General features: G+C 34.2%; 1 protein-coding gene across 6 annotated transcripts; it reads left to right on the forward strand.

Moving 5' to 3' along the window:
* LOC115960012 (GPCR-type G protein 2) lies at positions 1–21,942 on the forward strand. 6 transcript variants are annotated; one of them, XM_031078710.1, is made up of 16 exons: positions 65–279; positions 401–501; positions 2,200–2,307; positions 3,300–3,420; positions 8,114–8,243; positions 9,691–9,766; positions 11,005–11,093; positions 13,158–13,250; positions 15,374–15,400; positions 15,563–15,649; positions 16,780–16,851; positions 17,398–17,528; positions 19,776–19,937; positions 20,052–20,105; positions 21,327–21,490; positions 21,652–21,942. In XM_031078710.1, the coding sequence occupies exons 1-13, from the start codon at positions 65–67 to the stop codon at positions 19,924–19,926; spliced, it is 1,401 nt and encodes a 466-aa protein (XP_030934570.1). In that variant the 3' UTR covers positions 19,927–19,937; positions 20,052–20,105; positions 21,327–21,490; positions 21,652–21,942. The 6 variants fall into 6 exon arrangements, with proteins under 6 accessions (XP_030934566.1, XP_030934570.1, XP_030934569.1 ...); XM_031078709.1 differs by having other exon boundaries at positions 20,052–20,092; XM_031078706.1 differs by lacking the exon at positions 21,327–21,490 and having other exon boundaries at positions 1–279; positions 20,052–20,092.
* The last annotated feature ends 996 nt before the right edge of the window (positions 21,943–22,938 follow it).

Raw genomic sequence — 22,938 nt, forward strand, 5'->3', positions numbered from 1 at the left:
GGAGAGTTGGTTCGAAATCCAGAAAAGATCCAGGGGACACACAGAGATTAGAGAGTATTGAGAGATGGGGTGGGCATGGGCGATCTACGAGAGCGTCATCGTTTTGGGGTCACTGATCCTACTGGGTTGGACGGGGCTATGGTTCCTCAACCAAAGGCTCTACAAGGAGTACGAAGAGAAGCGCGTACTAGTCCAGATCATCTTCAGCGTCGTCTTTGCTTTCTCTTGCAATCTCTTCCAACTCGTCCTCTTCGAGATCATCCCTATTCTCTCCAAAGAGTAACGCATCTTCTCTCTCTTACCTCTCTGTTTGGTTCCCGAGAAACTTGTAGAAAATGTTATGCCATTTTTATTATTATTTATATATGGTTTGGTTTTGGGCTTTTTGTATTGGATGTAGGGCAAGATGGATGAACTGGAAGCTGGATTTGTTTTGTTTGATACTGTTGCTGGTTTTCATGCTGCCTTATTATCATTGTTACTTGATGCTTTGCAATAACGGTGCGTTTGATCTTTCTTTCAATTTTTGGCTTTGTTGGTTGTTAGTTCAAGCACAAGAATTCAATGCGCGTGTGTGTATGACTGTGTAGTGCAATTTTAGTAACTATTTTGTATTATAAATTTAGTGTTTATAGTTGATGGAGTTAATGCTTTGGATTGTTCTAGAAGGAATCCACATTAGTGTTTAGGAGGTAAATTTGTTAAGTTGTGAAAATGACTCGTTTACGCAAAATTAAAGAAGAGAGAAGAAAACTAGACAGAGAATTTACGTTGTTGGGCAATATGCATCCACAGGCGACAACAGAGAAAGTTATACTATAAAATGAGAAGATTACAATAATAGCACTTGCCGCTATGACATCAGTGTGACAAAAATACGACAAGGGTATGGCACCCTAAATGAAGTGTCCGTGCTTCCTAGAGCACACAGACACTCTCACAAGACTCAAACCCCAAATACACTAGAGCACCCTATTGTATTTGCACTTGACTTGCAGTACCTTTTTTCTCTTTATGTGATTATCTTTTGCACACTTATCAAATTGCCGCATCATAGCACTGTTTTGCTGCACATATATATTCAAGTCGGCAAGAGTGAAGTCCTAATTTTAATTGTGGTTAAACTTATAAAAAAATAAAAATTAATTGTGGTTATGGTTTGGGTTCATGTTCATGTTCATTATGAGTTGATGTGGCAGTTTGCAAACTTGATTTTGTTGTTTTCATTCATAGAGCTTGATTGGGGTGGGCATTTCCCTCATTGATTTTTGTTCAATTATGTTAAACTCAACCTTGTCCCAAATGTTAATTTTGCTATTGTAATGCTTAGTCTGTATTGCTTTTGACATGTTTAGTTTTTATTTATCCTATGTATTAAGTTTTTACAGGGTTGGACCTTAACCATACATTTTTTGACGGAGTATTATTATTTTTATTTTTTTGATTGATTGCATTCTTCAAGGGGTGACCCAGGTCGGTGAGCCTCAGTCAGCATAATTTGACATGTATTTGTAGCTTTTCTGACTAATTATTCTATTTTGAACGTTAATCAATCCTTAGATCTTTCATAACTGATGACACTTGGTTGTATGTAATCTAGCGATAAAAACCATCCAGGTGGAAGAATAAGGTGATTTGATAGTAATTTGCAGTCCATTGTGATGTGTAAGAATCCTCGTTACTATCACAGTCTAGAGATAATACTCAGGATTGTTAGATTTAGTCTGTTGGAAAATAACAAGGTTCTCCAGGAATATATAGATACTTATAACATATCAATACAGTTATATTGATAAGTAATAATTTTGGTTGAATCTTGTTCTGAATTGAGGAGGAAGACCATAATCCTGCTGTTTAACTATAGTTTTGTAACATGTTTAGATCGCTATAGGTTAACGCAGATGGGAAAAATCCTCTGCCCTAGTGATATCAATGATCGCCTTAACATATTCACCTTTTACAATCAGAATGTCTAAAAAAATCAATGCTACAATATTTTTCTCTCTCTATTGTCAAACCCTCAACTTAACAACAACAATAATAACAACAACAAAGCCTTATTCCCAAAATTTTGGGTTTGGCTATGGATCCTCAATAGAATAGCTAGGGTTGGCCGTATATATTATATTCCTTCATTCTACCCTTTAACTTAAATAATGATTATTTATTTATTTATAATTATTATTTTTTTCATCTCAGGTTTAAGGAAGGAACGAGCTGCACTTGGAGCCATCTTGTTTTTGCTGGCATTTCTCTATGCCTTTTGGCGCATGGGCATTCACTTTCCTATGCCTTCACCTGCTAAAGGTTTTGATTTTATCCTTGTTAAGATCATAACTCATAGATTAATTCTCTCTCTAACACCCACTTCCATTGTTTCCTTGACATAAATGAATGAAATAAACCGATGCTTTATCTCTGCATGTCTCCAACCTTTCCACTATCATTATGTTGGATTATGTTTGAAGGCATTAGACACACAGAATTTAAAATGAAAACACAGGTCACATTGCAAAAAATAGCAATGCATCAGGATATCAATTAGGATTGTAGCCTTAGTTTTTTAAGTTTTTGAAGTGAGTCATGCATTATCTAATCAAATTCCTCTCATTATTATTATTATTATCATTTTCCCCCCTAAATATTATGGATATCTTTAATCTCATCTTTGCTACTTAGGGTCCGTTTGGATACAGCTGAAAGCTGAAAACTGAAAAATATTGTAGCAAAATAATTTTTAAATGTGTGAATAGTACCGTGGAACCCATTTTTAATGAAAAAGTTTCTGAAAAGTGAAATTTGTGGGTCTGTGAACAGTGCACAGGTGTGCACTGTTCACGGAAAAGTCAAACATTTCGGCTCCCAAAAAAAAAAAAAAAAAAAGTAACTGAAATGCAAACGTGTGTCTGGGAAGCGCGTTTTGCGCTTCCCAAACGCACACTTAGAGACTGATAACATTGGTTTTTTTTTTTTTAATTCCTTATAGCTGGGATTCCCAAATAAGCCTAAATCAATCTGTGAGCACATGAGCATACACAAACATGCTATATTGTATAATCTCCTTTGCAGCTCCATAGCCTCCATTTCCATATTGTCCAAACTATACAGTCTATCATGTAGATCGATAATTATTCCTTTGCATGGCTTACTATTTTTCTCTTTCATGCGTTTTTTTTTTCTTCCCGTTCCTTCCTTGTCTTTTTTCCTTTCATTCTTGTTTGTAAACAATGTTTTGTTTATTGTTTCATAAATACCATCTAGTTTTATGCTGTTGGCTTCTTCTTGACTTCATTTCTCAGGTTTCTTCACCATGCCGCAATTGGTCAGTAGAATTGGGGTCATTGGTGTTACTGTCATGGCTGTCCTATCTGGTTTTGGAGCTGTAAATTTGCCATACAGTTACTTGTCGCTCTTCATTAGGTAATAAATGGATATTGCTTTTATTGCTTTTTGGTGTAAGTGAGTAGAACATAATTCCTTCAGCTAATTAGTGTTCACGTAGTTATTGTTGTACTCACGTGGGAGTGAGATCAAATCCATTCTACTTAATAAGATTTACAACGTCGAACCTCTCTTACATAGTTCTCACTTGTGGGTATCCTTTTAACCCCAACAGAATGATCAAACTACTCTTATTCTAAGAGTTTTCTCCTCTATCAAGAGAGTCCACAGATCTCCTTATTGACACCAATGGGTAAAATCTCCTTGTGCTTTTGAACCCCATAGTAACAATGAAGAGTGTGCTACACTATTAAAAATTGGCAAAGTTGCAACCTTCCAAATAGGAACTTGCCAATCCCTGTACCATGAAGTTACAAAGGTTGTACTTGTAAACCAACCCCCTTTAAGGTGAAATAGGCACAAGGAAAGAGCAATAGAACTCTTATTCTAAGAGTCTTCTCCTCCCTTAAGAAACTCTTCTTCTAAAAGTGAGTTTAGATTATTATTTTTTTCTTTTAGTTTATTTGCTTTTGTATAAATTTTTAGAGCCCCACTTTTTCTACGTACCGTATAACTATACTTTTGCCAACTTCTAGCAAATAAGCAAATATGTTTTCTGTAAAAAGTTAATTCAAATGCAGGGTAATAGTCCTCGTCTCTTAGTTAGGAGAACTCTTCTTTTAATATTCTCTTCTCTAAGGAGTAGTGACGCAGGACAACTAGAATAAAATTAAAACAATAAAAAAATAAATGGATATGACCTAGGAGTCAACACCTAGGCTTGGCTTGGAGTCAACACCAAGCGGGGAAACTACTAGGAGTCAGCACCAGACCAAAGAGAGACCAAACGGCCATTTTTTTCATTCATCAAAATATCAACTATCTCCTCAAGGAGTATAATAGGTTGCTTATAAAGGATTGCTAAACCTTAATTCTAATTAGCTAGGAAACCCTAATTGCCTTATTACAAAAATAACCTTACTTCCAAATTAAAATACCAATAACCTAATAAACTACTAGGACCTAAAACATAAAAATACAATTGACTTGCAAATATAAATAATATTAAATAATAATTTTCTTGCGTTTCCCGCATCATTCTCCTCTGGTTGGAGAAGACTCGACCTCGAGTTCTAAAGTATTGAAAGATTAAGATGCTGACAAGTAACACTTGCTTCCAGTCTGGAATCACCTTAGGGAGCATAGAGAAAAGAAAAACCTTGAATTCTATCACGTCAAACTCTTTTGGAATAACAAAATCAATGTGTGGAATCAATACAATCTTATCTTGAACCATTGGAAGCACTATGTTATCCACTTTCTCCACTTTAGCAAACTGTTTGTCTTCATGCACCATAGAAGGTTGATCAAAAGTAGATTCATTAGCTTCCAATATCACATCATGTGCATCCTCTAACATAATACTCTCTTTAGAAACCATCTCTACACCTTGCTGCTCTTCAATAGATTCGTTTCCTTGCATGCATGTTAAAGTAACACTTGTTGAGGCATGTACGTCTTTGTCAACATTAGACTGTGGTGTTTCTTGAGGTTTCTCCACTACCAAGATATCATTGTCAATGTTGTCTTCTAATGGGGGCACCAATAATTTCGTTGTGATCAATTATCCTTGGTTTCCCAATTGAATCGGTTTGAGTCTTCATTTGTTTCATCTGAGCAATCATGTCTTGAACACCTGTCATGAGATTTTCAAATAATTGCTTTAATTCCTTGGTAGATTGTTCAAAAGTGCATTGAGAACATGAAATGGGATGAGGATTCATCGTATTTGCTTCAACTTGAAAAGTACCACACTAAGATTGGGGTATATACTTAGCTCGAAAGTATGGTGACAAATACTCATCACAAAGCTTTCCTTTCATATCTTCCCACACACTAATGGCAAGTTCATACTTTAGATAGCGGAAATATTCAAGATCCTCCCAAAACATTTGTGCTTCACCTCTTAACTTCAACTTTGCATACCTAACCTTTATGTTATCCGCAAAATTTGCTTGCTCAAAGAATTGCTCCATCCCATTCACCTAGTTGACAAAATCCCGTGGATTAATTTTACAACCATCAAAATAAGGTGCTTTTGATATCACCATAGCTCATTGGGAAAAATATTTTGCCAACTTGACTTGCTAAGTATGGCCCGCTAAAGAAGGGATTGTCATGGCATTAACCAAATAAAGCTTCACTGTTTGAACACCAATAGAAAAACCAATGCATCCACGTGGACTGGACTGAAGGCCTAGACTTGGTTTTTTTTTTGGTATGCACATAAAGAAACTAAAGAAGAATCTTAAATCTTAAATGAAAAGTTGAGTCCACTAAAGATAGTAAGAGAACCTGGCCCTTGTGATTGCTGCTAAGTGTACTGGGCCTTGCTTGGAGTTGGTTGTTCGTGGGCTTGGAATTCTCTAGTGCAGGGGCCAGAGGACTTGACCCTTAAAAAGCCAGATACACAGTGGTGTGGTTTGGTAACAACAAAACGAAGCTTCAGTCCCAGTAAGTGCAGTGGTTCGACAGCTATGCAGTGTGAGATGGAGAGCTTTAGAACCAGCGAAGTCGTTAGTGGCCAAAATATTGGGACGTCAGTCTGGTGTCACTTACTGTGAAACTAGAGTTTGACGGTGCAATAGGGATCTGCTGCTAGCAGCGTATCCGGAAGTAGTTTTGAAGGCTGGTGACTTTAGTTATTTTCTGCTTGGCTGGGAAATCTGGTTTACTGTAGTGGCTGGTATTCCGATGGTTAGAAAATAATGACTGTGCTGGATTTTTTTTTTTTTGTGTGATTTTTCTGGTTCTGGATTGATTGTGGTGATGCTTCAAACAGATCTGTGTTTACTCTAAATACCAAAACTGACGCAGGACAACCAGAACAAAATTAAAACAATAGGAAAATAAATGGATATGACCTAGGAGTTAGCACCTAGGCCTGGCTTGGAGTCAGTATTAAGCGGAGAAACCACTAGAAGTCAGCATCTAGGGTGGACCTGGAGTTAGCACTAGCCCAAAGAGAGACCAAACGGCCATTTTTTTCATTCATTAAAATATCAATTATCTCCTCAAGAAGTACAATAGGTTGCTTATAAACCCTAGTTCTAATTGGTTAGGAAACCCTAATTGCCTTATTACAAAAATAACCTTTCTTCCAAATTAAAATACTAATAACCTAATAAACTACTAGGACCTAAAACATAAAAATATAATTGACTTGCAAACATAAATAATATTAAATAATAATTTTCTTACGTCTCCTGCATCAAGTAGTCTTATTTAATTGTTTCTCTTCTTGTCATATGGGAGGACCTTTAGGACAAAGCCCCCAAATTTTTACTAACCGTTTATGTATAAGCCTTTAAATCCTATTTCTTGGTGGACAAGAAGTATTAATTATTTCTTTGACTAGGTATACATATATATATATATATATTTTTTTTCCTGTTGTTCATCATCATGACAACTTGAATTTTTCCTTACTATTTTCATTAATAATATTTCTCTGATTACCTATAAAAGAAGAAAAAAGAAGAAGGTATACATGAATTGTTTGACAAGGAATTATCTTTCCCTCCACAAAAAGAAGACCCCAAAAAAGTAACCAAGTCAGCTTTCATTTCACACCAAGGAAAGCCAAATAGGTAAACAAGTCTAAATAGAAATTTGAGGCAATTTCTAACAAATCTTCTGAACTTTCTTAGAGTTTGTTGAACCACATAAATGCTTGTGTTTATGCAATACCATTTTCCTAAGAGAATACATTACTAATTCCTAGTGTTTAATGGGGTTTTGTTGAGCCACATAAAATAAAGGCTCTCAATGAAAAAAAATTAACGTATTCCTAGTGTCAAGGGTTAGAGTTTCTAATGGGGTTCCATTAATACCTGTTCCTTTCCGGAATTCATGGAGTTGTCTCTCTACACATAATTTTGTTCTTTCGTATTCATTAGACTTCTCTGCGTCCCTTGTTCATAGAGTAGTCTCTTTGCAATAAAATACATCTTTCTTATCTGAAAAAAAGCAAGTAGCCAATTTTAAACATTTTGTGACATTCAAAAATTCTTTATCTAAGAAACAAACCATATTTACTATTTAGGAGAAGTCAATCACCCTCTGTCACCTCACCAAGGAGGAGAAGACCTACAGTGTCCCTTGCCACAGGCTAACTGACCATTCCCCCTTCATCTAGGATGTGGTCCTCTCTTCCAAGTTCCAATGGCTAGTTTGCTCTCTTGGGTATGGTGAGTTCCACCTTTGGGTCCTCCAGGCTGGTGTCTCCCACTATTTTGTCAGCCACACCAAGGATGTCCTCTCTGTCACCTTCTTCTCGGCATCCATCAGATTGTCTCTGTCTTCCATGACTGCACAATCAGGTTCTGGAACACCCTTGGTGAGTGCTAGTGCACCATTTGAGACCAAGACGATCTGATGGAGAGGAAAAAAGATGGTGGCTAGGTGAAGTTGGTCATAATTACAAATTCTAACCATTGTTATCATCAATAACATGAGAGCGAAATCTTAAAATGTCATTGTCTATAAAACTATACTACTATGAATATACATAGATGTGCTTTATTCATAAGTTATATTTATCAGTTTGTTTTATTTAATTACTCTAGTGATTTCTGATTTCCTATATTCCTTTTTATTTTAAATGTGGCAGAGAGATTGAGGAGACAGAGATCAAGGCATTGGAAAGACAACTAATGCAATCAATTGAGACTTGTGTTGCAAAGAAGAAGAAAATTATTCTTGGTCAAATGGAGATGGAACGCATTCAAGGATCAGAGGAGGTTTACATATCTTGCTATACCTTTGATCATGTTACATTCTGGTTGGTCTGATGTCTTTAATTCCATGAATGCTGGCTTTAGATCTTCAGCTCATCCTTTTAGTTAACATTCTTATGTTCATGATATTTCTATCTTGTTTTGTTGGGTTCTTTCAGAGAAGCTCATTTTATGATTGCTTTGTTAGAGTGGATGGCACTTATTAAAACACGTCATATCTAGTACATGCAGTTTTGTGTCTTTGTATATTTATCATATTTCATAACATATTTCTTATATATATATATAAAATCATATTCATAACATATATATATAAATTTCTTTTAATAAGAAAATTTTTAAAAAGTATAAAGGGGCTCATGTACATGGGAGAAAACAAGAGAACACCAAATAAACATAAAAACTAAACTTTAAAAATCTTAAGAATCCAAAAGTTAACTAAATGAAAGGGCGTATAGTAACCCTTTATCAATATCTCTCAACAACCCTGTAAGAAAAACTATCTTATCTTGTGCCATGAAAACATTTTTCTTTTCTTCTTTGGTAAGTTACAGACATACTTGGTGGGTCTTAAAGTGATCTCACCTTCCAACTTACTCTTACAAGGGGAGTGTGTGCCATTAAACCTACGACCTTCAAAAGTCCTGATAATTAGATTCACGGTATGTATACCAAGTAAGGCATAAATGACTGGAATTATTCAAATTATTAACAATTTTGAAAGAAATAGTAAATATATGCAAATAGTATTGCCTCTATCATATTGTAAAAAAAAAAAAATGTTGAAACCAATGAGGCAATGACAAATTTAATGTCAACTACTTTTACACTTAAAAACCTGGGTTTCACCGATGTGCTCTAGCTCAATTGATACCTCCTCTTATGTTCTAGGTGGAGGGTGAGGCCGTGGGTTCAAGACCCATTGGGTGGGTATGTAACTTACTAAAAAAAAAAAAAAAACAGTTTCTGAAATATCACAGTCAGGAGCCAATCTATTGAGTGATCAAAAGGAGATATTATTGTACAAACCTAAAACATATGGGCTTGCACTAGTTTACTATTCTTTTATATTAATTGCTGATAACATCATGTGTGATGCCTTTGTACATCTAGATTCTGATGCTTTTCACAAGTTCCAAATTTGCAATTTTATATGTTAAAAGATGAAATCACTTGTCTTAGATGACATATGGATAGTTTTAGATTATAAGTATCATAGAATATTTTTTGTAGAGGAGGCAAACAAGCCTTTTTTAGCCTCCAATTTCAATTTCTTTTTTAACCTCATGTTCTCTCCGAACAAGAATGGAGCCTTCTAAGGAAAACCATGAAAGCATTAATCATTGTTACAAGATGATGAAAGTGTGAATCTGTTATATGTTTCCTTGCCACTAAGCGTGTGTGTTCTACAAGTCAGTTAACTTGTGGCTCACTAAATTGTTTGCTGCAGATAAAGGGTAGATCCTTTTTTAAACGAATTGTTGGCACAGTTGTACGATCTGTGCATGAAGACCAAAGGGAACAAGGTCAGTCTCTTTCTTTTAGACTAATATTCTGGTCATTCTGTATTCATTCTGGCTACACACACACGCGCATCCACATTATGTACGTGTATTTGTATGTGAATGTTTATTAGAATATTTTATTTTATATTTTTAAGGAAATTGTTCAAGATCCACATTTTTTTTTATAAAAGACAAGCTTTTATAAATCTATGAACAGATAGTTGCTTGGGCAATGTAAAGTGCTAGGAAGTATAGGCACAGACACGGGAGGGTGCAACATAATATGGATGTAGTGATACGACAAGTTCTGAAAAAATTGGATACAATATAAGATAGACACAACCATTAATTAACATAAAATATATTTTTGAGTATCTGTCCATTTAGTTTTAAAAAAATAAATAATCATCAAAACATTTGAAAATATGTTTGAAAGTAATTCAAACATTAGATTTTTAGTCTAAATATTTTTATTGAATAAGTTCCAATAGCACTTTATTTTTAAAAAGAAAATTAATTGGCGGAGGGTGAAATTGTAGGTTCAAAATCCAATCCATAACCCATTGAGAGTTCAGTGTTGTGTAAATTACCAATCAAAAAACACCAACAAATTAAAAGAAGAAGAGATTGTTGGGTATTACAGTTGACTGAGCATTGCCAATGAGCTTTAGCTCAAATGACACTTCCTTCTCCCATAAGAATGGGTGGACAGTGAAGTTGTGGATTTAAAACCCACTGGGTGCAGGTATAACTTGACAAAAAAACAAAGAGTTAACTGAGAATTAATCAGGCCCAATTATTTTTTTTTATTTTTTTTATTTTAAGTCTTTAGGAAACTCAGAAAGCATAGGTCAGAATAGGCCCAACCTTCTTATTACAATAACAACAAGGCCTTACTCCCAAAACTTTGTCCTAATGTTTAATAATAGCCTAGTTTTAACTTACTCTATCCATATATTTTGTGAAAGAGTCCTTGAATTCCAAGCCCAAAACCTAGGGCCAATGGTGTTTAGGGTACCTAATCAAAAGCATCTGAGCCAAAAAAAGAAAAGAAAAAGTAGCCCAATGTTAACCAGAGAGGCAGATCTACAACCCCTCGCCCCCTACATTACCAACATCAACCACTCATGCAAACCAACTTATCAAAAACAAGTTTTGGTATGGGGTTCCAATACTTCTTAATCTCCTTATTCTTTTTAAGGTTCAATAATGTTTCTTCATATCTATTTATTTATTTATTTGTTGTTATTTTCTTAAAGACATCAAAAGCATGGAAGCAGAGGTACAAGCTTTAGAAGAGCTCTCAAAGCAGCTATTTTTGGAAATCTATGAGCTTCGGCAAGCGAAGGTTTTTTATTATTTATTTTTTTGAAATAATAATCATTAGTATTTTTATTTTATAAATGTGATATACACTTGGTTCCCTATTTTGATTTCAACATGTTTCTGCATCTACTGTGTTACATATAACCTTTCTGCCATTTCTTTTGCACAATACCTTTTACATTTGAGGCCCAGTGCTGTTGTTCTGCTAATGACTATGATACTTTGTTGAAGTGCTGTACATTGTACAATGAAGGATTAATTTACTTCCAGGGAAAATGAGTTGACATAATTAAGATAGTTTAAAAATCATATTTATGGTTATTTGGTCTATTCTATTTAGATCAAATAGTTATGGTGTTGTGTGGTGGAATGAAGATTTGGAGGTTCAAATTCTACATAGGCTGTTTGAAGAGCAATACATTACCTCATATCCAATTGTGCAATAGTATTTTAACATCTACTGAACTTTGGAAACCAGCTTCTTTGTTTCTTGTTTCTATTTTGGGGTTTCTCTTGTATACATTGCATGTATTAGGGCTGTGCCCCTTTTGTGCTTTGTATTGAATTATTATTTTATAAAAAATCATATTGCAAGATGTTTTTGATAGGTAGATAGTGGGGAAGGGGGAGGTGAGATTTGAATCATATTGCAATAAATAATTGTAAATACCATATTTAGATTTAAGTACATGACTTAGTTACTACTATAATATTAACATTGTAAAAGGTGAAAAGGTCCTGCTAACAGGGAATACACAATTTATTTTACTTTTATATAATAAAAAAAAAACAAGGAATACACAATCTATACTCTTTAAAAGAGGAAATTTATGAGACATTGACTTACAACTTTAAGGGTGCTCTTTTTTGTGTCTTGCACTTGGCACAAGGGTGCCTGATTTTATCCTTATGTGCATGATTGAGCGATAAATGGTACGGGCGACACAATGCTTTTTATATGTACTTCTCACTTGAGATGTGCCTTGCTGTGCTTTTAACAACACTGTAATGGAATCTCCAGAGGTAAGAGCTGAGCAAAAGATGTCTTGAGTGGAATCTTATTAAATCTGAGAAAACATTATAAATGTTGAAAAAGAAAAAAGGTCGTGTAATTTGTGAAACAAAATTGGTTTCTGGGAGCATATATTATTGTTCTTCATAGTATGAATCGTTGGGAAAATCGGTCAAATTCTGATCTGTGTTTTCATTGTAGTATCACACACAGTTTGGCCTTCTAATATATCGCATCCATGTGTAACGGGCATTCTTTCTCTACAAAGACATAACACAACTTGAAACGCTAAGGAACAACTTTCAATATCACCACATTGCTTCGTTTTCCCAAACATCCCTTCCAACATGACAAGTTGACAACATTTCCATGATTACAGAAGGCATTACCCAAGAGACTCCAAACAGAGAAAATCAAAGATTAGTCTTGAGCCACCACACAATGAAGAAAATGATGAGCCACACTCTCCATGGTTCTTTCACATAAAAGCACCAATCCATGAGTATCAACCCTCATCTCTTTTCTAATATCTAACACCACGAGAAACTAAGCCACCCTTGGAGGTGCCTTAACCTTCCAAATGCTCTGCCAAGGAAAAGACTTTCCTCCTTCTCTCAATACCTTGCAGTAGCTCTTCACTTGAGAGCCTTTAGATTTTGAAGGGATTCAGACCAGGTTGTTCTTATTCTTATTCATACTCCCACACCCCCCCCCCCCTTTTTTTTTCCCACACATTAACTTCATTGCATAAAATGTCCTCCAACAAGTGAGCCATCGATTATAATTCCAAATCATACACCTCTCTAATGAACAACAGATTCCAACAAAAGGAACCATTGTAGCTTTGTTTTCTGCTACTCCTTTCTATAATGTTTGTAATGCAGGTAGTTTTCTTCTGAATATTTTCTGTTTGTCATTGAAAATTATATTTTAATATTATCCCAAGCACTTATATTGTGTCGTAAATCTGCAACCATTTATGTGCATGAATTTTTTGTTGTTGCAATCAATGTATTTTTTTAGTGAAATTTTGAACAGGTAAACTAGTTCTCACTTTTCTTTCTTAATTTGCAGGAGGCTGCTGCTTTTTCTCGAACCTGGAGGGGTCACATGCAGAATCTACTTGGCTATGCCTGTTCAGTCTATTGTGTGTACAAAATGATTAAGGTATTATCTGTTTTATCGGGTTTATAAATTGAGGACATTTCATTTATCTCTCTTACTAAATTCAGCATGTTAAAAACCTTATTTCATTGGTAGCAAAAGCAATAAGGATAAGAATTGAGGGCAAAACTTAAATTGTATTCCCTTTAGAATCACAAAACTTAATGATCCTCCAGAAATTCTAAGAAAAATGTTTGCAGCTTGTTTTGCTGCATCTTAAAATTCTCGTTTCTGTTTATTTGTTAATAATTGCTCTTGCTTATTTGAAAAAAAGGGAAAAAATTATGATCCATGCCATAATTAAATTTGGGTAAGCATTTTTTGGAAATTCCAAAATTTGTGATAAAGGTCAATAATAATTTTTTTAGTAAAAATAATTTTATGTAAAAGAGGGGAGAGTTCAAATATACTGTGTCTGCAATACTCTGCATTTGAACCACTCCTAAAGAATTACAATCTAAAGTTCAAAAGATCTATAAATATTAGAAAAGAAGATGAAGGGATGCTATCCAAGGTAGTCATCTGCTCATTCATCAAAGTTTGCTTAATAACATGATTGGGGTGCTTGACACCATCAAAGGTTTTTATTTTCCTCTTTTGCCAAAATTTCCCCAAAACGCATGATGGAGCTGGTTTCCAAATCTTTGAATGAATATGAGGGCGAAATCTTCTTTTTTGACACTGCAAAATCTGAAGCACAGTTAGTTTTTGGCACAACCCAAACTACCCTGAATAGGGTAAAACAAAAGGCCAAATGTCTCGTGCCACTAGACAATGTAGTAAAAAATGCTCTATTGACTCCCTGCTACCAGTCAACAAACGTAAGATTTTTCTGAAGATTTTCCGTCAAAATGTTACCTAAAGCTGCTGTCTAAGTGGAAAAATGCAATTGTGATGTTGGGATCTTGAGTGGTTTGTATTTCAATTGGAGCCTGACGAGTTGATCCAAGGGTGCTTCTGAGGTGCTGGGGATATGGTGTAATACCGAGATATTGTATAACAGAACATAGAATTGCTTCTGCCTCTCTAATCAACCATTAACCAATAATTATAATGTTGGTGAATTCAGTTTGGGGGATGTGGTTTGGCATTATTTGAACCAAAGTTCTTTTTTCATTTGAGTTCTAAATTTTATATGTATTGAAAGATCCAAAATGTCTAATCTGTCATTAGGAATATTTTCAATTTTGGTCTGTTTCCAATTTTCACCTAATATTTTTGCAATCAAGGAGATCGGACCTGGATAAAAAACTTTTAAACTGTTATTCTGCACTTGGTTTTTTGGGAAACAAAAGACTAATGTTTTTGGGTAAAGTTGTTTCAGTTAATGTGCCATATTATTAAGAAATTTGACTCAACTAAAACTATTAAACCATTATTCCCTTTTATCTTTCATTCTTGAGATGAAGAAGTTCCATATCGGTAGTTTACATGACAATTTTCAATAAGTAATCCTTTGTAAACCTCCATCCTATGTTAAAAGTGAAGAAGCATATTTAGGAGTGATTGGGCTCACAAATTAATAATTGGGCAACATATATTTACCTGTAATATTTATTATTTATGATGTCATAGTCTGACCACCATTCAAACCATGGTGCAACCACTGGTGAATTCCTAATCGGACCATACAACTGAGAACTATTATTTTTTCTGATTCTTTGTTTGGTTCAGTTTTAAAACCATAAATTTATATATTATTAAGTGAATCTGTTTTCATGAAAAAAATGGGCAAGAATCCAGCAGAATACTAAATTAGAATATTGCATCAAAACTATTTATCAACTATTTTTTTTGATAAGTACAAAAAAATATGAATAGTAAAAGTTGCATGGTTTGACAGTGAGGATTGTTGTACAACATTCTCTGCAACGTGCAACTAATTTGAGTGAAGTTCTCCTACATCATAAATATATATTGATAAACAGCTGGAGTGTTATTCAAAACCTGCATATATGTTCCCTTTGATGCTCCTTACTGTCTAAAGTTAGAATTACAAACTTTCTGGTGATATCGTATTTTAGTTTTTTTGTTTTTTATGTCCTTCAAATAGTCTTCCTTTTTTCTGGTTTGATTTTTACTGCTTGGAAAGTGAGGTGCCTGATTGATCTATTTGCTTTGTGCAGTCTTTGCAAAGCGTTGTTTTCAAGGAGGTACTTTTATTATCCCTTGATAATCCCTTTTTGATGATCTTTTCATGTTTGTATTTATGATTTCCATCTAATTGTCGTTGTTTAATTTGTTTCGTCTTTGAACCATTTCAAATTGCGTTGTCATTTGCTAATGTCTTGCACTTTTATCTGTTTCTTTGACAGGCTGGTTCAGTTGATCCTGTGACTATGACCATAAGCATATTCTTGCAGTTCTTTGATATTGGAATCAATGCTGCATTATTGTCGCAGGTTAGATGTCAATGTTGCTTGCCATATCTTTGAATCAGTTCCAGATTATGTTTTACTACTATTTGTGTTCAATAAATTTAATAAATTCTTTCAGGTGTCAATTATTGCTCAATGTTTTCATTTTGTTAACAATTTAGGTGGCAATGCTATTTGAAAACTGAAGACTTATACAGAATAGTACTGCGAGTAGGCACTGAGTTTTTGATGACTTACATAATATGACCTCCTTTTTCTATTTATTCCATGTTACATACTGGTGATATGTATGAATGAGTAATAACTTCGAATTAAACCAATGAGCAGTTTTCCTAGTCTTTGTATCATATGATCTTCATTATATTTCAGCATGTTTTGTTAAATTGTTGTCGGGCATGTATCTCTTTGGACAACCAGTGTTAGAAAGGATGGTCTCAAAACCCTTTAGATCAAGGTTCACGCCCCCTTCATTCATTATGTTTCCATTTCTATGCTTGTCTAACCCATTAGATGAAGGTTACATGCTGACCTCCTTAAAATTGGATTGACTAACTTTTGGAATTACTTCTGGCTCTGGTTTCAGCTTTTCATCCTGAATATATTTGTTTCATAGTAACTATAGAATCTTACAATAAACTTGAAGATTGTAATTCCAGTTTGTAAAATATGTGAATTAGGCATGTCATTTTATTAGATATTATATTTTTCTATTTTATAGAAGGGACGGTGATTGTTCTCTATTTTCTACTCTTGTTTCATTAATTAGGATTGGTGATATTATTCAGTTATGCGTTGGTTTTACTATTACTTGAATTTCAGTTGAAGGTATTGTAGCTTCATTGGGGCATCTTTTTTAATTGTGCAATTCTTGTGAAAAGGACAATTCAGTGTGTATGTCTAGCTTATTTCTGTTAATATAATCAAAGTTTGAAGAAGACAGTTTAATCTTATGACTACATGATTCAGTGTTTGTGTGTAATATTTAAAAGCAACAGTGCTAGTGCTTCAGATGATAGATAGTTTAATGGCAATAGACAAAGGAAGCTTCCAGTGCTTTTGCTGCTGGCATTGTCATGTGTGTCTTTAAGTGCTGTTATGTCTTGCATTGTCTGATGCTGTATTTCTCTTACCTTTCTTTTGTTAATGTTGTACAGTATATTTCGTTGTTATTCATTGGAATTTTGATCGTTATATCAGTTCGAGGATTCCTAACAAATCTAATGAAGGTAATCATGCTTTCTGATATCTTTTCATTTCAATGTATTGCTTAAGTTAAATGACTATGATTTACCTTGTGCTCTCTTGGATTGATTTGAGTAATGTGTGAAGTGTGAACTTCTTGATGAAGGGTCAAAGCACATTGAACTTCTTAATGAAAGGTCAGCGCATTTTCATTACTGCTAATAAAACAGATACTCCATGGAATGAAGGATTTTGAGACGGTAATGAGAGAAAAGAAGCTTTCAGCCCAGATGCTTGTAGACAACTACGTGTCTACTGGTCCCATGTAGTTCATAATTTTGCATCTATAATATTCTAAAATGATGAAAAGTGACCTCATTGGTTTATTATAATAACCTTTTGGGAAAGTTTCACTTCTCATTCTAGTTAGTTAAGCAAATAGAATAACATTTTAAAAGGATGAATATGGTTATATGCTCAGTTCAGCACGATTGATTTCCTCTTGAAATATTTGTTTTATTTTGGTACGGACAGTGTCTCATGGCTTCTATTATTCTGAAGCTTAACTTGCAGTTTTTGGCTGTGTGCAGTTCTTTTTTGCAGTTTCCAGAGTTGGTAGTGGATCTTCAAGTAACGTTGTACTTTTTCTGTCTGAGATTATGGGAATGTATTTTGTTTCCTCAATTCTTTTGATAAGGAAAAGCTTAGCAACTGAATACAGGTATGCTCATTACTGTGCTGTGTTATTACTCTCTCCTTTGTCTGTCCCTTTTCTGTTTATCTAGTTTAGAAAATGATCTTTTTAATGGAACATCATTTAAAGCTTAGTCTATGAAAGAAAAATATATGTTTTCAAAATTTCCCTTATAAACTTTCAAGAATTTGAACCTGAATAAAATGAAGGCTAGAAATATATTGGGAGGTCAATAAATTAATGACTACTGACTTTTAAAATTGGACAGGTATATTGGGACAGCTAAAAATGGTATATTGGACAAACAAAATGGGATGGAGAGAGTGTTATTATTATTTATTATTTTGCATTTCTTTTAGTATATAACAATCTGCTTGTGAGTGCTATTGATTTTGCTGAAGGTGATTGTTAATGATTTCACATTTATTTGACACTTGAAACTGTCCATTTTGTCAAGTGTGCTTCTATAATTGTGCATAATATATTAAAAATATGTGCATACCCATCTTTGTTGAGTGCGCTTCCATAAAAGTGCATACCTTTGACTCATGTGGCTTGTTCTGGCAGAAGTCTTAAATGAACCTTTAATCCCCAGGTGTCTTGCCTGTGATTGAAAATTCTTTTATTATTAAATCACCCACAGATTTGGGAAGAAAGATTTTTATAGAACAAAGAAATTTATTAAGAAAAGAAGAAACCCAAATACCCAGTCTTCTAAAGATTGAAAGAGTTTTTTGATGCTGCATCTTAGTGTGGTTAGACATGAAATATACTTTTTGGAAGGCAAAGAGTAAAGCTATGGGCCTCATGAAATTTGAGAACGCTTTTGGTTTGGAAACTAGTGTCCGTGATGATTATTAGGATAGTAGAGTTTTATTTACACTTGTGAGTCAAGGTTATCTTCCTAATTTCATTATTGTTAAACATGGGTCATAGTTGTGAGCCAATGGTCTTATTTCATAATAATAAAGTATGAATATTAGGGTATTTTTTGGGGATAAATTAATAGTATGAATATTACTTAGTCAATGGGCATGTATATATGGCCCTTAGGTTGGTTTAATTTTTTTTTAAGTTTGTAATTTCCTGATTAGGCCGACCCCAAAAGTTTTGGGACTAAGTCTTTGTTGTTGTTGTTTCCTAGTTAGAGTCCTAGTTCTAGTTGAACAACGAAGAGTTATGGCCTCAAAATAACTATTTCTATGTACTCTCTATATTCCCTCTCTCTCTCTCTCTCATTTATTGTTCACAGCCCCTGGGCAGATACAATTTAGCTCTCTTTTCGCATCTTTTGCATTGCCAAATCAACCCTTTTCCTTACCGTATAAAACTGCCTAGCCACTAGCCTGCAAATAACCAATTAAAACAAGCCTTAAAGCTCTTTATTTATCACTGTCTCTGAATCCTACAACCTGCCCATTTTCCGGAACCACTTTCTTGGCCTTAGAATCCTCTCTTTTCTATTCAATCTAAAAACCCTACAGCTTCTACAATTCCATGCCCCTTGAGCATGAATCAAGCAATTGTAGGCAGGATTCCTAGTCTGACCTACCTCTATATGAATTTTGGGTTTGTGTAGAAGATAATTGTGCTCTTTCTTGTGAGTCTGGGAACTAGGGAAGGCCCTTATTGCTCCTCTTGTGTAGACAATCTTGTGAAGGGACAGAGTAAAATTGAGAGAGAGAGAGAGAGAGAGAGAGAGAGAGAGAGAGAGAAGGGGGTGGGGGGCTGTCTATTGTCTAATGTAGTATGTACAGTTAGAGAATATGACCTATGTAGTGGGATGGTCATTCAAGTAGAGCAATGCAAGATAAGATTAAAGCCTTGGAATTATGAAGAAAGTTCTTGATGGAAACACCAACTTAAGGCTTGAGACTGTTCTTATTATGGTTGAATTCATTGCTTTACAATTAGGATGCATTATTGAATATATTGGGTAAATTTTACCTATCAAAAAAAAAAATATTGGGTAAAGTCATTCCAGGTATTGCCATGCCATCTTTCAGGTGAAGGTAAATTTTATGTGTGACAATCATATTATGTAATTGTCTACTTGTAACTGTAGATTGCAATTAAAGAATTTTTAATAAATATATAATGTTGTTACTGCCGTATTTTTCTTGATTCTGAAACTATTAAATTGTAGAAATGCAAGCGAACTGAATCTGTTAGTATTTAATTGCTTATTTTGTTTCTGTAGAATGTGATAGTTCATTCAGCTATGAGATTAGATCTGATATGATTGGTGTTGTATGGGTTGGGTTCTCTTGGCAGGATCATCATAACAGATGTCTTAGGAGATATTCAGTTTGACTTTTACCACCGTTGGTTTGATGCGATCTTTGTGGCCAGTGCTTTCCTTTCTCTGCTTTTGCTTTCTGCACATTATACATCTCGCCAAGCTGACAAACATCCAATTGATTAATGTAATTTGTGGTAAGTATGTAATAATTAGATTATTTCATTTTTTGTATCAATTAAAGTTCAATTTCTGCATAACCTATCTGAGTATTTGGAATCACCCCTTTGTTTCTATGTAATATTGAACAGGAAAATTACTTGTACAATGTTACGGTTCGTGGCCAAAACAGGTACAATATTCAGGTCACTACACCAACACTTTTTATTTTTTTTTGATAAGTAAGAAAGATGTATATTCAAGAAGCTACCTCATGAAAACATAAGGCAGAACAGAGAGTACAGAGAAAGAAACAAACAGATAGAAAGAAAAAAAAAACAAGAAAACAATCGGAAATCAACAAAGAACTAATTTCAAAGGAGAGAACTAAGGAACAAAGGGAGAGAATCACTAGAGGTGAGTCCCCAAGCCCTAGACCAATCAAAGAGAGAACCACTAAAATAAGTGAGCAACTGGTCATCGGATTTATCCCTGTCCTCCAAAGTTCGCCAATTTCGCTCACTACACCAACACTTTTTAAGTATTATGTGATATGCCGTTCCGTTGTCTAGGTAGACATGGATTTTGATATTTATTGAGTTCACCATAATTGTTGAATCAGTCGCCTTACTGCTGATTCTAAATCTTGGGGCCTAGGAAATAGGAAGTAATTTGTGCTACACACCAATATGTACCAGCTTTATAAGATAAATTATCTCTTATGATATCAAAATTTTTGTAAGGATTACATCAAGTAATTTGTTTTAAATAGTGCTTAAGATTTGAAATTAGAAGGTTAAAATGCAGGTGAGTAGAATAGCTTTTTAGACTTGGGAGTAGCATGTTGGCCCTTAGCATAATAAAAAGATGATGACCAATAATTTTGGGTTTAATTTAATTTTATGTTTTTTGGCCATTTGAGGTGTCATGCCTAACAAATTTATCCTTTGAGAAATTATACTTATACCAACAATTTATTATAGAGCTAGCAGTTATATTATCTTTAAAAATGAAGAACTTCTATAGTAGGGTAGAGCTTTATATATTTATTTATTTTGGGGATTGGTAAGTTACACCAATAACTCTTACATCACAACAAATTAATTTTACAGTTGTTGAAATGACAAGTTGTAATTGGTGTATAATAAAAGTGATGTCAATGATGGTCTCATGTGAAAGAAATGTTGCTTCAATTATAGTCTGTCAAACATAACAAGTTGTGAAATGAATAATGCTATACACACAAAGTTTGACAACTTGTTCACTAAAATTGAATTAGCAAGGTTTTATTGGTTTTTACTTTTTTGCTGGGCCCCACTACTGACATAACTCTTTTTACCTATTACTAACCATATGCCACATTAACAAGTGTCAAATTATTTGTGTCTAAATATTCTCTTGTGAAATTTGTTGTGTTGTGTCTATAGCATTGTTGACATTACAAGGTGAGCTATACGGTGGTTGGGTAACTCGGTTAGTGCCATTGCGTTGTTCATTATTAATGCATTTCTTGTTCCTGAACTCAATTCGACTAAGCATTAGTCTCAACTAATTGAGTTGTCTATATGATCCTCCACTTGGCCCTATCTAGGTCTGCTCCTAGTTGCCTCTAACAATCATCTTTTTGTTTTTGTTTTTTGATTTTTTTTTTGAATTTTTAAAATTTTAAAACTTATATCCACGTCATTTTTGGCCTTCCTTTTTGCACCTTGCTCATAAATATTGTCCTAAATATTAGGATTAATATTGCAGGTAAAAAGTTCTTCAGTAATGTTGAGAAAAGTTATTCATCACCTTAGGACAATTTTTTACGTGAGCAATCAAAGGATGATGGTTAGTGAAGGGCAATACAATGAAGCAATATCTGACATTGGTCTGATTTTTGGGTGGAATGCTCGTGTATAAATTTTTTTTTTTTTGGGGTATGAAAGAAAGTAGTATCCAATTACTATGATGAATGATACTGCATTTGTAATATACGGTTTTGTAAATTCATTAATTTCAAAATGGCTATTCTTTCAATGTGTATGAAGTAATAGAAAAGATGAGTATGTGAAAAGCCTTCTAGCTCAGTTGGTTGATACTTGTTCTTTTTAAAAAGAGACATTAAGGTTCAAATTTACTCTTTCCTAATTATCAAATTAAAAAAAAAAAAAAAAAAAAAATCTAATATCAAACGATGCCAATATTGAATGCGTTCGTTTGGGTTGGTTTGTAATGGTAGCGGTCAAAAAGTTAAATTTTATAATTTAGCTAACCCATTTTTACATGCTATGAATTAGATTATTTATTCTTTCTCTATTTTTATTTTAATGGGGCAAATCACACTAACGCCCTCCTTGGACTTTTATTTATTTTTTATGGAATAAAAAAGAGAGCTCATGCGTGTGTTCACGGCCCTTTGGACTTCTATGCTATTGCATTGAGACCCTCATTCTATTTTTAGTATAGTAACTTTGACGTTGTACTGTACCAAATAGCATTTTTGTCAATGTTTTGTCCAATTTGCTAATCTCACGTGAGATACCAAAAAAAAAAAAGAAACCTAAGGGGTCTAGAGAGAAACAAATGGGTCAATTGAGCAAGGAAAATATAAGATATTTTGTCTACAGATGAGTGAAATTTTTAGGAGATTTCACTCTCCTGTCAAGTTAGTTGCTTGATGAGTTCTAGAAAGAGTAACAAACAAGCAAGGAGAGAGAGACGGTCGGTTGGGTTTGAAAAAAATAAAGGAGTATAACTTGGGCAAATTCTCGTACCAGTCATTTCATTAAGCAATTTACTCTGTAAAATTCCTAGGCATGTAGAAAAATTTCTCCTGTCGTTGCAAAAGTTATCTATCTTGGCTCCTCTTTTCTTTGCCTTCTCCATCACTCCCCTTCATCATGGTCAACCAAAAAAAAAAACCAAGAAAAATAACTTGAGAAAACAAATTCTCTTATCGGCCTCATTCCTCATCTCTCTGTGTCAACACCAACAAACCACCATGACAACAAGAAGTAACAACCAAGAGAAGCACATTGTGAAACCGCAACCTTG

The sequence above is a fragment of the Quercus lobata genome, chromosome 9, assembly GCF_001633185.2.
Source record: "Quercus lobata isolate SW786 chromosome 9, ValleyOak3.0 Primary Assembly, whole genome shotgun sequence".
NCBI classification, from domain to species: Eukaryota; Viridiplantae; Streptophyta; class Magnoliopsida; order Fagales; family Fagaceae; genus Quercus; species Quercus lobata.

Excerpts from the sequence above, each read along its gene's own strand:
- LOC115960012 (XM_031078706.1), top strand. The coding sequence starts at position 65 with ATGGGGTGGGCATGGGCGATCTACGAGAGCGTCATCGTTTTGGGGTCA. Across the intron at positions 8,244-9,690 it reads GCATTCAAGGATCAGAGGAG|ATAAAGGGTAGATCCTTTTT; the intron begins GTTTACATATCT and ends TGTTTGCTGCAG. Across the intron at positions 16,852-17,397 it reads TCCTAACAAATCTAATGAAG|TTCTTTTTTGCAGTTTCCAG; the intron begins GTAATCATGCTT and ends GGCTGTGTGCAG.